The sequence below is a fragment of the Lentinus tigrinus genome (genome assembly GCF_003813185.1).
Source record: "Lentinus tigrinus ALCF2SS1-7 unplaced genomic scaffold L226scaffold_55, whole genome shotgun sequence".
NCBI lineage: Eukaryota > Fungi > Basidiomycota > Agaricomycetes > Polyporales > Polyporaceae > Lentinus > Lentinus tigrinus.
The window spans coordinates 13,681-29,023 of NW_027137964.1; the positions used below are offsets into that span (position 1 = coordinate 13,681).

At 58.6% G+C, this 15,343-nt stretch overlaps 4 protein-coding genes across 4 annotated transcripts; 2 read left to right on the forward strand and 2 right to left on the reverse strand.

Annotated features, from left to right (window-relative positions):
• The first annotated feature begins 11 nt into the window (after positions 1-11).
• L226DRAFT_313026 (uncharacterized protein) lies at positions 12-1,084 on the forward strand. Its single transcript, XM_067673831.1, has one exon. It carries the CDS (start codon positions 284-286, stop codon positions 836-838), a length of 555 nt encoding a protein of 184 aa, XP_067529357.1. The 5' UTR covers positions 12-283; the 3' UTR covers positions 839-1,084.
• A 2,884-nt stretch (positions 1,085-3,968) lies between these two features.
• Positions 3,969-5,241, reverse strand: L226DRAFT_540321 (uncharacterized protein). Its single transcript, XM_067681840.1, has 4 exons — positions 4,722-5,241; positions 4,597-4,664; positions 4,445-4,522; positions 3,969-4,383 (listed from the first exon to the last, which is right to left on the reverse strand). The coding sequence occupies exons 1-4, from the start codon at positions 5,043-5,045 to the stop codon at positions 4,293-4,295; spliced, it is 561 nt and encodes a 186-aa protein (XP_067529358.1). The 5' UTR covers positions 5,046-5,241; the 3' UTR covers positions 3,969-4,292.
• A 555-nt stretch (positions 5,242-5,796) lies between these two features.
• On the reverse strand, positions 5,797-11,835 carry L226DRAFT_540322 (uncharacterized protein). The gene is made up of 3 exons (XM_067681841.1): positions 11,691-11,835; positions 7,907-10,249; positions 5,797-7,857 (listed from the first exon to the last, which is right to left on the reverse strand). Exons 1-3 carry the CDS (start codon positions 11,722-11,724, stop codon positions 6,104-6,106), a joined length of 4,131 nt encoding a protein of 1,376 aa, XP_067529359.1. The 5' UTR covers positions 11,725-11,835; the 3' UTR covers positions 5,797-6,103.
• A 1,642-nt stretch (positions 11,836-13,477) lies between these two features.
• Positions 13,478-15,282, forward strand: L226DRAFT_313306 (Formamidase). The gene is made up of 7 exons (XM_067673832.1): positions 13,478-13,623; positions 13,689-14,217; positions 14,303-14,330; positions 14,512-14,655; positions 14,786-14,913; positions 14,993-15,013; positions 15,088-15,282. The coding sequence occupies exons 1-7, from the start codon at positions 13,571-13,573 to the stop codon at positions 15,133-15,135; spliced, it is 951 nt and encodes a 316-aa protein (XP_067529360.1). The 5' UTR covers positions 13,478-13,570; the 3' UTR covers positions 15,136-15,282.
• Positions 15,283-15,343: the final 61 nt, after the last annotated feature.

Below are 15,343 nucleotides of genomic sequence, written 5' to 3' on the forward strand. Positions count from 1 at the left end.
TTCTTGAGTTCGAGTTTGGCCATGAGGGCCCGCTGTTCCGCGTGGCTTTGCTCATACACATAGCGGCAGTGGTCACTATGGATCAATCAAGGCGTTCAATGTTCATTGACATATGATGCACGTTGCGTGATGGACGTGTGGTGTCCTCGGTCCTCGGAGTGACGGACGAGTTCGCGTCCCAGCGTTCAAGTCGGTCCGTCCAATGTACAGTCGTTACTCGACACTGGCGCATGCAGTATGTGGTTGGGTTGGCGCGGCCGGGGGACAGGTCCGAGGAGGATAGATGATAGATGATAGATGGCGAGGTCTTCCGGCTTCGAGTAACTCGCCGTTGTCGCTATGCTTGCTAATATCACTCCTCTCGGCCCCCGGACGAGGGAGCTTGTCGAGAACGCTTACGCCCCCTGCGAAGAGGGAGCTGCTTACAGTAAGATCAGCCACACGCTGGCAGCTTCTACACATTGAACGGGCGTCCGGAAGATGGAACCCTCACCAAGTTCGAGGAGCGCTCCGTCCACGTCCGTCGCCAACAAACTCCAGCCTCCATCGGTCCGAATGTGCCGCGGCAAAGTTCCAACTCCCAAGGTTCGCACTGGCCAGTGGCAGCAGCACAATGCACATCTTCAAGTTCGTGATGACGGTCGCGACGGGACGCCACAAGTGTGCAGATGCGCTCCCGGCGGCGAGGCTTCGGCGTTCCCAGGTGCCAGCGGAGCAGCGCGACTGTGCACACAGCATAGTGCATCTCGACCCAAGAGATGGTTTAGCTCGAGCTTCGAGCCTTCGATGTCAGAGAGAGTCCGGGACGCGGCGGCGCGCTCCGGGGGAAGAGCTCTGACTCATTGAGGCTGTGTGCCCCGTTCGTGGATCGTCGCACCGCTAGGCTTTTGGGAGGTGATAGTGTGCTTCTGGTAAATTTTGTTCAGCTACAAGGCGAGGCGGTGGTCTCGACTCCCGACTCCCGAGGCGTCCGTACCTTGTCGCGTTGGAGTCGGACACAAGTCTGCATTGACAGAGTCCGCAGAGCCTGAGGGAGGCAAGTGAGTGCTGGCGGAATGGTTAACGGGTCGCTTGTAAGCGGTGCGAGACTGCGCTGAGCCTTGAGGAATGGAAGAGAGACGGGTTCCCGGAAACGACTTACTCTTACTGCATCGATCTGCCCGATGTTACGCCGTCGGCGTGCCTGTGATCATGCATCATGCATCAGCTTCCGAGCTCAACGTTGGGTTCTCGTGCGCGCCAGTCGTCAAGTGAGCATAATCTATCGTGTTCGTCGGAATGCTATGTCGATGCAGATGCAGGTATCGGATTCGATGATGCGGGAGTAATGGTGGGTGCGGTGAGCTGAGAAGCGTCTTGCGAGAGATGTGGTCACTGGTGCGGGAAGTTCGAGTACTAACACTGGTAAGACGGTGTCGGCGACTTGGGATAGATGGGTTCGAGTCGTCAGGTCAAGCGGATGCGCAGGGCATCCGGAAGTCAGAAGTTAGTGCCGCTATACAGATGGTGTGTTCTAGCTTGTGTTCTATGTCGGGGCATCGCGTTGTCCGTGCCAGCTGTACGACAGAAGATGAGAACCTGTTCCGAGGGATCTCCGGTGCGAGCTTTCCTGCTCATGAAGTTACTTACGGCGCACCGAATGAACGTGAATTCACAAGATCCGGAGTCCCGAGGGACAGAGGTCCGGAGATCATTCACACGGGCTCATGATGACGGATGATGATCTGCAGGGGTGCAGCGTCAAGAACTGGGCAAAGATCACGGTGCGGCGGATGAGACATTTGTGCAGGAGAGATTGCTCACTGTTGAGAATCCAGGAGGCCATTCCGACTTATGGGATGCATGCATGAGGCGGAGGATGCTGGAGCGGTGTGAGAGCTGGTACAAGGTGCAGGCCGCGTCGGAGGTAAGGAAGGAAGCTGGCCAATTGATTTCACGTAATGCATCGCAAGGGTCCGGCGCTGGCGATGCCGAACATCTTCAGCTTACTCTCCACCTTTCTCCGACCGGAGACAAGAGTCTGTAAGGACCTCGTTATCGACACTCGTTCTTGAATTGACGTACCTATCGCACAACGTACCGCTCTGCCACTTTCGTGCTCTCCCTAGCGATTTGCCCGCTAGGAGATGCCATTCGACTCGGAGATGGATAGCCAGTTGGAAAGGGTTGCACGTCGCTCCTGCTACAATCGCACATGCGGCGTGTAATAAAGCTACAAGTCCAACTAGTCAGCACAAGAATCTCTATAGAATTGAGTCCCTACCCGTGCGCTACTGTTGAACCCCTCTGCCTGCAAGCTCGTCGGGTTGATGGTTTCCGTATTACCGTATTAAACATCATCAAGTCCCGCAGACAGACCCACTATATAGCAAGACGATTATTGCCCTGGTTATTCATCAGTTAGTCCTGGACCCACGGACACAAGAATACAGCAGAGGAATTCGCACCTCTCTACTTCAGTAAGGACACATGCTAGACACGGCGTACTGGGGAGATGCGTTGCTCGATAGTGGCGTTAACCACCTTGGAAATCGTCCCGGTGATCGGCACTGCTCGCTGCCAGTGATCATTGCGATCTACCCAGCCTCCGAGTCGTCGCAATACCGTGCCATAATTCGTTACCGAGTTATGTGTGTCTCAAGAAGATGAGAACAGCGGCGCGCCTCCTGGTACGGCAGCCGGCATGATGGGGGTTCAGGAGAGAGGAGTCGCTGACGCGTGTGCTGGTCACAGACGCGTGGCATAACGCGCGTGACATACGCGTCAGTCACGGGTGCTCTCGGACTCCGTCGGCTTGCGAAGTGCTCTCTCTTGTCTCCCGCCCTCATACCTCATTCCACACCCGAATACTAGCAGTGATGAATTCTGCTTTCTGTATTCTGTAGTCTGAGAACCCAGTCGACCCGGTTTCCTTCGCCTTGCAGCCACCTTCGGACGACTTACGCGACAATTGGAGAGCGCGCCTCGGCCCATCGCTATCTGCATGAGAGAATAGATATATTGGCGTGGAGTTCGACCTTAGGAGCTCAACGAGAGAGAGGAGATGAACAGCGGCGTGCAGCCTGACCCGGTGAGTAACAGTCCTTACTCTGTCAGACGGCGAGAAGACCTTCCCGCTCCAGCTTCTTAGCGTGTAAGGGACAACCAGGCTTGAAACTTGGCGGCGACAGAAGGCGAGAGTCGAACTATGCGTGCTCGAAGACGTCGTCACATTGCATGATCCCACGGCCCTTGCGATCGCCTCCGCTGCACCTGTGGTACGTCGCTCGCGCCAGAGTCGCCTGCTCTCGCTCGTGACTCTTCGATTCCTTACATTCGGTTGCAGTCCGAGGCCGTCGACGAAGGAACCTGAACCTAGTGGATAAGGATGCGTAGGGCTTTCCTGCGGGCGGGTCCTTCAATGCCTGTCTCGACTTACGAGTCGCAGCAAGTTCGAGCTGACCGGACCAAATCCGATGCGTGGTACTGGTGCCCACTGCCCGCCATAAGGTACGCTCTTTCTATGCGTTTTGACTCGTTCTCTAGTACATATGCGTTGTCTGCAGGTGGTCTAACTGTCCTGACGGGTGGCAGGCATTCAGCGAGACCCTCATCCTGGGGTGCATTCTGAAGCTCCCTATCTTCGTCACGTCTTGCGAGCTGACGTTCGCGTCGACTCGCAGACCGATTATGAGTCGTACCGCTGACATAGAGGCTAAGCCTCTCGAGGTATGTTCATCGCAGCGGCTGAAGGTAGATCTCGCTGTGCGTTTGTCAGGCTGTTTGAAGCTAGAGGACGTTTTCTATACAGGCTCGCGATGGTTGACTTCTAACCGGTGCCGGAGGGACGTGGCCAACCTTGGTCAGGGTGAATGCGCAGGCCTCGGGCGGCATGTAGAGTTGACTTCACCCGCGGACGTGCAGGTTTAGACCTTCATTGCGGCGGGGCAAAATCCTTGGAACTACGTTCCGTCATCGCGACTAACTGGGATGTCACGACTTCGGCCAATACAAGGCTCACGAAGCTCCGCGTGTCGCTCGTTTCTTCATTAATGAGAATAATCCTAGTACCACGATCGGGGATCCGGTAAGAAGTCCATTGAAATCCTCCGTACAGACAACAGCATAGGGCTGCGACGCGCTCGTATGCTACGCATGGGTGGTATGATTAGTGGTATGTATATTAGTTTCGTGACATCGTGAAGTCCAAGTCCATAAGTCCGAAAAGTTCGTGAAAGTCAGAAGTGAGCTTGTCATTCAGCGGAGTGAACGACGCCTGTCGCCGTCAGCGCAGACGCGAAGGACGCAACAACTTAGCAGTTGCCCTCGCTCTTGACATACGAGCTGTATACGAAGTAATCTGCGAAGTTCTTGAACGGGATGCCCCCGCTGCAGACGGCAGTCCTGTGAGCGTGGTGGCATGTCAGCGGATCGAATGAGTGCAGGAGCGAACATGGGTACGCACCAGTCAACAATGTCGGCCCAGTATCCCTTCACGATGTCGACGTTGGTGGGCCAAGGGCCGCTGGACGCGTCGAGGGCGCTGCGATCGTCGTGCGTCAGCATTAGGCCAAGTTTCCCTGCGGCCAAGCCTGAGCCTGAGAAAGGGCTACTTACTGGTAGAAGCCGTCAATAAAGTTCTGCTTTGTAACCGTCTTGCCGTCCGTCGAGATCTTCTGTAGGATCTGTCGACACCGAGCAGTCAGCAAAACGCGCTCTGGCACCAATCGAAGTCAACTCACCGCAGTCGGCACACGCAAGTCCTCGCTGTGCGGAGGCTCGCGGCCGGGAGCCAGGTCCGCGTCGACCGCGCGGATGAACAGCTGCACGTTACGCCGCTCCGGGAGAGGGCCGTCCGGAGGCCCAAGGAAGTCGGGCGGGCACGCAGAGCCGAAGAGACACGCGTCGTGCGAGAAGAAGTCCTCAAGGTCGGGACGGGTTATCTGCTTCTCGCAGGTCGCACGGAGCGCGTTGCACCAGGGGTAGTCGCTGCCCTGGCGCTTGACTGCGGGGACGGCAGCGGCGGTGAGTGCCAGCGAGAGGAGGAGAGGGACGAGGGCGAGCATGTTGTTGGGTATGTCGGTGGGGACGAACGGATAGGAAGTGGGTGTGGTATGACGAGTCAGGAGACTGGGGATAGTTGAGGCGGGACGGATACGCTTTTATACCAGGCGCGATTCCGCCGCCTGATGTTATTGACGTCGGTTCGGCGTGCGGTCTCAGGTGGGGAGTGCACTCCGAGCCTAGTTTCTACGCCAAGAGAGTGCCTCCAGAGCGAGTCCATAGACGAGACAGAGTCCACGCGTTGACTTGTTGCGATCTACAATGTCGCTTGCAAGACATCACGACAAGTCCGCCAATAGTATGACGGTCCACGGGGCGTACCTGGGCAGGCTCACTGCCACACCTCCGGTCATCATCATGTGGTTGGGAACCGTTGAATACGCCAATCCTCCTGGGTTCGCACAGAACTCAAATTCGGCCAGTATAACCCGCAGACAACAGTCATGAGCAAATGGACCCGGGCCCACACGAACGGTGCCTAGATTCTTGTCGTTGTTCACGCCCAGGTGCAAATTCACCGCACTTACCGTCCATGGCAATGCCTCTCGAACTTTGAGGGCTTCAGAGGCTGCGTACTTGGCACCGATATCCGAGTGGGCCTCGCCGCCTCGGAGTGGGTCCCCGTGGTCGAGAGCGAAGACGGAGCAGTCGAGTCGACGCATGCACATATGATCCGTCCCGACCGGACGCCAAGCCTTGCGCGACGCTTGCCGCCGACGGCAACGTTTTACACAGTCCCGTTCTAACTTGGTGGACGACAGTGAAGGCTTTAGACGTGAAATGGCATTGCGGTAAGTAGTACGCGTAATAGATGGCATTAAGTACATGACAAGACATGACAAACTCGGGGGCGTGATAGCGTATGCAGGAATGCGGGTGACTGCAGAATGCGAACGACGACAGCAACGTCAACAGCGTAAAGTAGCGTAGCAAAACCAACTTGATGAACGAACGAGCGACACAACAACGGAAAACAGGGAACTCACAACGAACGACGAGCTTCTCACAACTCAGAACTAGCAAAGTCCAAGCACCGACGGAAGAGCCAACGAAATGCCGCCTAAGCAGCTACGCTGGCCCCGCTCCCTAACAGAGCCTCCAACTCGGCGATACAGTCCGTGCACCTAGCGTGCACCTCGCGCGCGTTCTCAAGCAGCGGCTTGATGTTCTCCGGGGCCATCGCGAGCTTCAAGTCCGGCAACGGCAGCGCACCCGAGCTCAGCTCCGGGCTGGGGTTCCCCCACGGCTGCGGCGGCGCAGAGCGTACTGAGCCAGTCGGATTTTTTCTGTTCCGAGACGGTGGTCGTCGAGGACTCGGGCTCGGCGCAGACTGTCGCTTCTTGTTGCGCGACGGAGCCCGCGTCGACTGCCCACTCGAATTGTGTGACTGCGACGGGCCGCCCTCGTCACCGGTGTCGGCTTCGCGGACGTCGGAAAGCTTGATGGAGCGGGTATAGTTCTCGAGGATGGAAGGAGGTATCGCTGAGGCAGGTTTCTTGGGAGACTCGCTAGGGGCGAAGAGGGATGACAAGGATGCGTCGGGCGGTCGACGAGCCGTCTCCGCATCGGAGGTACGAGATTGGAAGAGGTACGGTGACTTGCCCTTCTTCCCGCGCACGGTTGCGGTGCCGTCAGACGTGAAGCCCAACGCACGAGCGGCGTGGTCGAGGTCAGAAGTGGACTCGATGCGGTCCCAGTCCTCCTCATCATCACCGAGACTCGTACTCGTACCGCTCGCATGTCCGGAGCCGCTGCTCGGCAACCCCGTCGTGTTCGAGCTGAAATCGTCAACAGACGCGTTCGTAGTCTTTGATGAAGACTTCTGCCCGAGACGGAAGATGGACGCCAGAGACGGCCGGCGCGGGGACGATTTGTGCGACAGACCAGGCGTCGTACCGTACGGCGAGTTCGGATGGTGCCTCGACGCGATCGACTCTGGACCCGTGCTTGTCTTCGCACGACGCCGCGACGACATGACAGATTGTGGGCGGGACTCACGTGGGAGATTGAGCGACGAGTCTGTGCTCGCCGACACCGACGAGGTTGACTGGGCGACGACGATCTGGCCCGGGTTCTTCTTCAGTCGCCTGAGCATCTCGCGGATGTGCCGCATCCCGCGGCGTGCGGTGTTCTGCTTCTTCGTCGGGGACACCATCGTGCCGTTCATGGACTCCGACTCCTCGCTAGGGAGTGTCACAGTGCTGTTCATCGCGTCGCCCCATCGCCAGTTGCGGTTGATCTCCTCTTCGGGGATGTTAGGCTCGAGCGACATCGTCGCGGACGGGTCCGGGTTGTTGAGCATCTCTCGCAGCAGCAAGAGTTGCCGCTGGCTGAGATCGTGCCGTCCAGTCGACGCTCGCCACTGCGAGGGCGGTGGACTTGCGAGCGGTGGAGAGGTGGGACCAGGGGCAGAGGCGACCACCGGCTTCGGTTCGTCACCCGCGAGCGTGATAGCGCGCTCGCGATTCTTCCGACTGTCCACAGCGGTCGTCGGCACGACAGGCGCAGATTGGCTGGAAGGAGGTGGCGACGTGGGCTGGTTCCCTCCGCCACCCGCGAGGTCGATGAGCAACTCCGCACACTCCCACGAGAGCCGGTACTTGGCCTCGATGCTCAGGAATGCTGTGTTGAGCTGGCTCTGGGTAGGAGCGTTCTTCGTCGTGGGGTTCGTATTTGCGCGTGACCGCGAGGGCGGCTTCGGGAAGTGGATGAACGTGGGCGACACAGGGCGCGACTGGGACTCCTGCGGATCATTGATGAGTGCTCGCACTTGTACAACGAGCGTCGTGTATGTGAGCTGGAGCTGCTTGAGCTCTAGATGATGGTCAGTAGAAGACGATGCAAGAATGGCAAGGAAACTCACGCTCAACGCTCGTCGCAAAATCTCGCACCATCGTGAGATCCCTCCGCAACGAGACCTGCGCCTGGCTTATCCGCGCCGGAATCTTCAAGTCTCCTAGCGAATTGCGCCGTAAACTGCTCGGACCCTCGCGCTCCTTCGGCGGCTGCGCCGTCCGACCAAGAGACGCGGTCTGCACAGGGGAAGTAGAGCCCCGTGGTCGAGTCGGAGACGGTAAGGGCGACGGGATGGTCGCGAGGGCAGTCTCCGTCGAAGTCGTGGTCGTCTGGGTCGAGGACTTGGAGTGCAGCGTCGGATGCGACCGCGACGTCTCCAGAGTGCGGTCCACCGAGCTCCTCGTCGGCGTCGCAAGGTTCGCGCTGTCCAGCACGAGAGGCTTGTTGCGCGGCCCCTTGTTCCGCGGTGGAGACGGAGGCTGAAGCTCGATCGGCGGGAGCAGCGGGATGTCGTGCGAGCTGCGAACGACGCGCGACGGCGGGCGCGGTGTGCTCTGGTCGTGCGAGTGGGAGGCGTCTGTCTCGTGCGCTGAAGATGCCGTCCCAGGCCGCTTCGGCCGCTTCTCCTTCTCCTTGTCCTCCGCGGTGATGCTCTTGGTGCGTTTGTGCTTGCTCCCGACCAGACTGATGCGCCGGATTCCGCCCATGAACCGTCGACTGCCCTTCTGGTCTTCGAGCGGGGGCTTCTCGGGTGGCTGGGAGCTATGTGCATCGCTCGAGTGGTCGTCGCAGGTCTCGCGCGTCGCCGTGGAGGACTTCTTCGCCCGGTGGACGTCTTCGACGCTCGCGGACGCGGAGCGCTGCTTCGAACTAGCGCGGCTGCTGGGGGTGGCGGGCCTCCGAGGTCGTGAATGCGAATCATTGTACGACACATGTCGCGGGACCGGTGGACGGTTGCTCCAGCTCGACCCCGACGAGCCGTTCGAGATCGACACCTGCATCGACGTCGGTCGCCTCGGAGTACCCCCGCCAAACAACAGCGCAGATGCCGGGAGCCCGTTCCCATCGACGGCCTCCTCGAGGTCTTCAGGCAACGCCGAGCTGCCCGTGCCGTCGCGCGTATGCAGGCTCTTCGACTTGACACTCCTTGGCGACTCGGGCTCCCGCTCCCGCCCGCGCTCGACTCCCATGAGGTGCAGGAGGCGCTCGACGCTCTTCTCGTGCTTCAGGGGCGCTTCGCGACTCGGCGGCGACCCGGGGCCCTGACCGCCGCCACCACCGCGAAAAAACCACGACTTCGCTCCGCTGTGACCGGGCGAACTTGAAGCTGCAAAGCTCGTCGGTCGCGAGCGGTCGCTGTCCTGGTGTCGCTGACGTTCACGCGAAGCCTCGTCGCGCTCTTGGAGTGCAACCTCGGACGGGCCTGTGCTCGCCCGTTTCTTCCGTCCCGCGCTCCATTTCTTCCCGACGGAGCCAATCCGTGAAAGAAGCGGCGTCTTGGTAGTCGACGTGTTGCCAACGTCCGCAGGCGGGTCGTCGAGGGAGGTGGCGGGCACGTCGCGTGTCTTCTTCTCGGGGGTCACCGGCCGCGCTTGCTCTGCTAGCTCAGCACGGTCGTCGAGCTCGAAGATGCCCTCTTCAAAGTTCGGAGGAGGGCGCGACTTCTTCCGCAGCCGGCGGCGCTCGCGATGTATGGGCGGACTCGGGGGAAGTAGCGCAAGACGCGCCGCTACCGCCGCCGAGCTGCCTGAAACGGTCGGGCGCAGCGCGAGGTGCGCAGTGGACGAGTAAGAGTATCCCGCGACCGAGTCACGCCCGGTCGTCGAGGAAACGGGAACGGAGAAGACAGATGCAGTGGGCGAACGAGGGAAGGGGGACGGAAGAGGTGGAACGGGGGGCGGAATATCGGTAGGGAGATTGAAGGGCACACCTCGCGATCGCGTCGTCACCGTCCGGTCATCCTCCCTGTCCGCAAACCCAAATTCGTCCTCCTCGTCCGACGAAGGCCAGGATGGCCGTTTCCTGGGTGTCCGTTTCCTCGGGGACGAGCCATTGCGCGTCGTCCCGTCCTCGAACTCATCGTCCCAGTTCTCCACGGGCGACGAGGATCCTCCATTCACGCGTGCACCGCCGTTCTGAGCTTGGGCGAAGGAGCCCCTGCGAGCTGAGGGGCGGGGAGACTCGGTATCTTGGAAATCGTCGTCCCAATTTTCAGTTTGCTGTAGTCGTTGTCGCAAAGGAGTGGACGGGCCAGGTTCAGCCCAGTTGTTGAGCGAGCTGCGTCGGTCCTTGGAGTGAGGGGTGGACGGATTAGACCGACGGGGACTGGAGGGAGAGGGTTTGTTGTCGCTGCGAGAGGTGGCTGGATTGCCGTTGAACTCAAAGTCTTCGTCCCAGTTTTCGGACGGGTCTGAAGGAGAGGGCATCGTCAGTTTTGAGCTCGACAGGAATAGCGGTAGATCAAGGATGAGACAGCGAAAGAGCTCGAAGGCACATGTGCGATATCGGGAGCGTGTCCTCCTCAGATAGTCGATCCTTATGCGAGGGCACTTGGGCCTCGCAAGGGATAGAGGGGGCAGCTGCGAAAGCGCAGAGTGTGCCCTGTGTGCAGAATTTCAACGGCGAGTACAGGGCAACATATGACATCGGGTGACGGGAGAGATTTGTGACAGCTCCATCGCTCACGGATGCAGTCCAATACTCCTCGCACCTGTCTGGTCGGAGAACGGGTTTCCGTCGCCGCGATAACCTGTTACGGTCTGCCCCGGGAGCCCATGCCATGCAGAGGAGGTACTCAATCGCATGTCAACGTTGCTCCGCACGCGCCGGATGGGCTGCCCGGAATCTGGAGACCTCATCACGTCGACGGACTTGCACTCGGACGCGGCGGCCAGTCTGTTCGACCACAAGTAATGGTTGCGGGAGTCACGCCTGTGATACGGCCTCCAAGGCGATGCGATGTCTCATTCCGAGGCGTGCTCTGCTCTTATGATGCGCGCGTGCCACTCTCGTTGCGATGTTGTGACCAAAGGCTGAACGGCCTTCGCCAGTAACATCGCAACGCGAATGACAGAACTAAACGATGTGAAGAGCAGTCCCTCCGTCGCTGTGAACTACTGCGACGATACCCGACGCGAAGCTTTGGGCCTGCCTCAGGGGCAGGATGACTACGGGGAGGGAATCAGGGAGGACTATCGTTAACTCGTGTAGACAACGCGAGATATGCGCACCTGCCCAAGGGCATAGCGCACCGTCAGTTCAACGGCACATCCGACATGGGGTGGGATGGGGAGATATCGCTCACAGACGCTGCCCGATATTCCTCCCCGACCGCAAGAAAGGGCAGGCCACCCGCGTTACGATGTTACGGTCTTCACCAGCGCAGGTTAACCTCCCTCGCCATGAGCAACGCCAGATCATGTGAAGGGCAGTCCATCCAGCGATGTGAACGAGAGCAGCGAGGTCTAAACCTCTCAGTCTGCCTGTCAAGGACAGGTCTCGCTCCATATCAGACTCTGTCTGACGCGCCCCTGCATACGCCTTCTCGTCCTTCAGAGAGCGAATCTGTATAGACCTCAGACAGCGTGCAGAGCAGCTCCTGACATAGAACGAGAGTGGAGGGGATATTCTGTAGCACTTCTACCGCTGACCGTTGCTCCCAGTCTCCTTTCCGACACATCGACCCGCACTCGCGATGCAAGGATACCGGTAGTGCGTTCATCGCAATGACCATGCCTCCCAGTTCCATCGACGACGCCCCAGCACATTGGCCTATTCGTCAACCTCTACGCATGCACCTCATCCTCGATTCGATCCACCGGCACGTCCATGAAAACTATTGAGGTACTCACCGTGACCGCGTTCAATGACTTCGGGTACGCTCATGAGTCTCTCGTTATCGGCGTGATCTTGAGGTTATTGCAAGTGCAAATGGCAGTATGATAGAAAGCAAGGCGGGGCATGCATGAAGACACGCGGCAGGAGGGCGGATCGTGGAGGAGGGCAAGAACGCGGCCACCAGGAGCACAACACGTCCCCTATGCGACCAGACAGGCGCTCACATCAATTGGGCGCCTCGCGCTAACCGCGACCCGTCGTTGACTGCAATTTGTTTTCTATCCTGTCCTCACACCGCCGCAAAGTTTCACTGAACTTTTCAAACCATATTCGGGCCTTGGACGGCACTGACCTGCTTTGCATTTTTATTATTATCTGGGCATCATACACGTACGCTGCTCCTCACGGCTCTGCGCACTCGGACGAGTCCCAGTCCCGAGTCTCGACAGCCGACTTCCGAAACACAGTCGAACCAGGATGTGTGCCATTGGAATAGCATTGGCGGACGGGTTGTTTTAGGGCTGAAGATGAAATAACGGTCTGGAACCGCTTGCTAGTCGACAGTCAAGAATGCGACGTCACGCTCGAGGCGACTTCAACTGTGCTCTATGGAGTAACCCAGGGAGTAACCTCGACAATCTCCTTCAAGCCTCTCCGCGCAGCGTACGAGATGCGATGCTGTTATTGCGGTGTTCTGTCATCCAGAGGCGCCGCATGGACGACCTCCCGCTGGGTAAAATGGAGCCCGTTCTACACTCTGGAACCGTACGTTGACCCGCGCATCCGGGATGCAATGATTTGTACACTCCGGTAAGTTGTATAGCCTTTACAATCCCGCGAGAGCCATGAATAATGCACTCAGTAGCATTGCGCAAGGCTCTCCGTTGATACACTTGCACAACGCTGCCAAGTTGCCCAGGGCCCGACAGAGATACCTACCGACATCCGTTCCTACCCCAGTGCATTCAATGGTGCATTAGATGCATGACATTCCCCTTCAAGATGACCTCCGGACATCCCTTCTCCTCGAATCGGTCTCATACTCATAGACAATTCCGACCATCACCGAATTACTGGCCGATCCCATCCTCCACCCATACATTTTCTTGCCATCTGTCGTTGCTTCGCGAGCTGTGAGTCGCAATCGCCATATCCGACCTGTCTCCCTGTCCGTACATAGCCACCACCGGACCCGGACGCCCACTCTTGTTCGCCTCCTTTGCAACATCCTCTCCCCTTGCTGGCTGCTGCTGGTACCATATCGGTCTTATTTTCCTGCTGTCTCATGTGGTCTCTTCCTTATCGCCACTGTCGATTCTTGTCAACATACCTCCTTCCAGCACGGCTCCGAGCACTGTTTCTCTCAAAACCTACGTTGTCATGCGATGTTTGAGTTCACAGAGGCTTGGCTGGGGTTGTAGGTGACCTAGGTCGCTGTTTGTTGCGGTCATGACTTTTTATGATCGAGGCACTTTCGGACACTTTCGGCGCTGCAGTACAGTATTCGCTTATCGCCGCTCGAGCAGGGGACTGCAAGTATTCTACGCTGTACACCTCGACCCCGCCTGACCCACCTTATCTCCTTCGGGTAAACCGCACAACGGTAACACCCATACCTCCTTCCAGCCACTATCGATCACTTGCACGATGTGCCCCGGGCATATCATCCATGCCGCTATCGAGGCGCGGGAATTCGCACTGCTTATAATTGTCAAGAAAGACTGTCCCATGATCTACGCCTCCCTCTTGCTTCTCGCATGGTACGTTCGCACGCCCGCTATCGCAAGCATCTCGAGTTCGCCAACGATCGATCGTCCCCTCTTCCCTCTCCGCTACGTACGAGCAAGACGACCGAGCTCCCCTCCGACCGCAAGGCTACTCAACACCGTCGATCATGTCCATCCACTCCGTCAAGCGCTCCCAGTGCCACCTCGCCTGGGATAACAGGTATGCCTTCCCTTTCCCTCTACCTCCTCCCGCAGGCACTCACCAGCTCCTCCTATCTCCCTCAGCATCCCGCCCGTCCTGCACGTATCCTCCGGCGACACGATCTCCTTCGACTGCCTCGACGCCTCCAACGGCCAAATCACGCCCTCCTCCACGCCCAGCACGCTCGCCACGCTCACCATCTCCTCCCTCGACCAAGTGAACGGCCCCGTGCACGTCGCGAGCGCACGCCCCGGGGACACCCTCCGCGTCGACGTGCTCGACGTGCAGGTAGCAGAGTGGGGCTGGAGCGCACTCATTCCCGGGTTTGGCCTCCTCGCGGACGAGTACCCTGCCCCTGCGCTGAAGATCTGGAGCCTTCTACATAGTGGAGAGGAGGGGGAGGAAGGATACGCGTGGTTCGACGAGGAAAGGGGGATTAGGATCCCGCTGAGGCCGTTTGCGGGGGAGATGGGTGTCGCCCCAGGCAAGGAGGGCGCGCATTCGACTATTCCGCCGTATGCGACGGGCGGGAATGTCGACACGAAGCATTTGACGAAGGGATCGACGCTGTATCTACCTGTGGAGGTCGAGGGCGCGCTGTTCTCTATCGGGGTGAGCGGGGCTCCGAGTCTCTGAGAATCTGGAATGTCCCGGTTGATGAACCTTGCTGACTGACTGGATGCGTTTGTATGTGTAGGATGGCCACGCCGCGCAGGGAGATGGGGGTACGTCTGCTTTCGGCGTACTCAACTCGACATTGCGTTCTGACTGCTGACTGCTGATTACTGCTGGTCGACGTCGACCGCTGCGTCGTCTTCATCTAGAGGTCTGCGGTACGCTGTCGTCCCGTTCCCCAAAGGTGTTCTCTGTTCTCTATTCCGAAAGCTAATGCGTGTCGACTTGCAGGTACGGCAATCGAGACCCCGATGAAGGTCACAGTGCGCCTCACGGTCATCAAGGACAAGCCGTACGTCAAAACGCCGCACTTCACCTCGCGCAACGCGCACCCGTCCGGCGAAGAGTTCTACACCACCACGGGCGTCGACTCGGGTACGTGCTGTGTATGGACCATGGGAACGTGGAACGTGGATCGTTGTCTCCGCTGTTCCAGTCCCGGTGCTCGAGTTACGAGTAGTCTACGCCGACCCACCGCTGACCCAATGAACGGCCGCTCCGCCAGACATCCGCGAAGCGGCGCGCGCAGCTGTCCGACACATGATCGAGTTCCTCGGCGCAGAGTATGGGCTGACCAAGCCCGACGCGTACATACTGTGCAGCGTCGCGGGCGACCTGCGCATGCACGAAGTGGTGAGTCTCCATTTTTCCCAGCCTCTGCTTCTAGAGGATGGCACGGATTACAATACGCTGACTTCGGGACGGTGCGAAGGTTGACATGCCCAACTATGTGGTGCGTATTGCGCGCAATGATAGGACTGCGTGTATGGCTGACTACGCGATGTGCGATGATGTGTGATTTCGTAGATCGGGTTCATGCTCCCTAAGTCGATTTTCACCAAGGCGAAAGCGTGAAGATGAAAGTAGTTGAAACTTGGATGGGGCCGCGTCGTAACTTTCAGCAGAGTAGCCGTCTGTCTTGTGTGATTGTCGATACGATGTGCATGTAGGAATGTGACTCAGGAGGTACAGTGTCATGATGTCGGTCGACTGCCAGGAGTTCGATGCCGCTCTGAAGTAAGTTTAAGCTCTGCGAATTAGGTCACATATTTCGCTGCTTACC

What these genes read in the sequence shown, in the direction of transcription:
- L226DRAFT_540321 (XM_067681840.1), bottom strand. Translation starts at nt 5,045, where the DNA reads ATGCTCGCCCTCGTCCCTCTCCTCCTCTCGCTGGCACTCACCGCCGCT. An exon ending in ACTTGCGTGTGCCGACTGCG is followed by an intron (nt 4,665 to 4,721) that starts GTGAGTTGACTT and finishes CGGTGTCGACAG; the next exon opens with ATCCTACAGAAGATCTCGAC. An exon ending in TTTATTGACGGCTTCTACCA is followed by an intron (nt 4,523 to 4,596) that starts GTAAGTAGCCCT and finishes CGACGATCGCAG; the next exon opens with CGCCCTCGACGCGTCCAGCG.
- L226DRAFT_540322 (XM_067681841.1), bottom strand. Translation starts at nt 11,724, where the DNA reads ATGAGCGTACCCGAAGTCATTGAACGCGGTCACG. An exon ending in AGTCATTGAACGCGGTCACG is followed by an intron (nt 10,250 to 11,690) that starts GTGAGTACCTCA and finishes CCTCTCCTTCAG; the next exon opens with ACCCGTCCGAAAACTGGGAC. An exon ending in TTTTGCGACGAGCGTTGAGC is followed by an intron (nt 7,858 to 7,906) that starts GTGAGTTTCCTT and finishes ACCATCATCTAG; the next exon opens with AGCTCAAGCAGCTCCAGCTC.
- L226DRAFT_313026 (XM_067673831.1), top strand. Translation starts at nt 284, where the DNA reads ATGATAGATGATAGATGGCGAGGTCTTCCGGCTTCGAGTAACTCGCCG.
- L226DRAFT_313306 (XM_067673832.1), top strand. Translation starts at nt 13,571, where the DNA reads ATGTCCATCCACTCCGTCAAGCGCTCCCAGTGCCACCTCGCCTGGGAT. An exon ending in GCGCGCTGTTCTCTATCGGG is followed by an intron (nt 14,218 to 14,302) that starts GTGAGCGGGGCT and finishes TTGTATGTGTAG; the next exon opens with GATGGCCACGCCGCGCAGGG. An exon ending in CACCACGGGCGTCGACTCGG is followed by an intron (nt 14,656 to 14,785) that starts GTACGTGCTGTG and finishes CCGCTCCGCCAG; the next exon opens with ACATCCGCGAAGCGGCGCGC.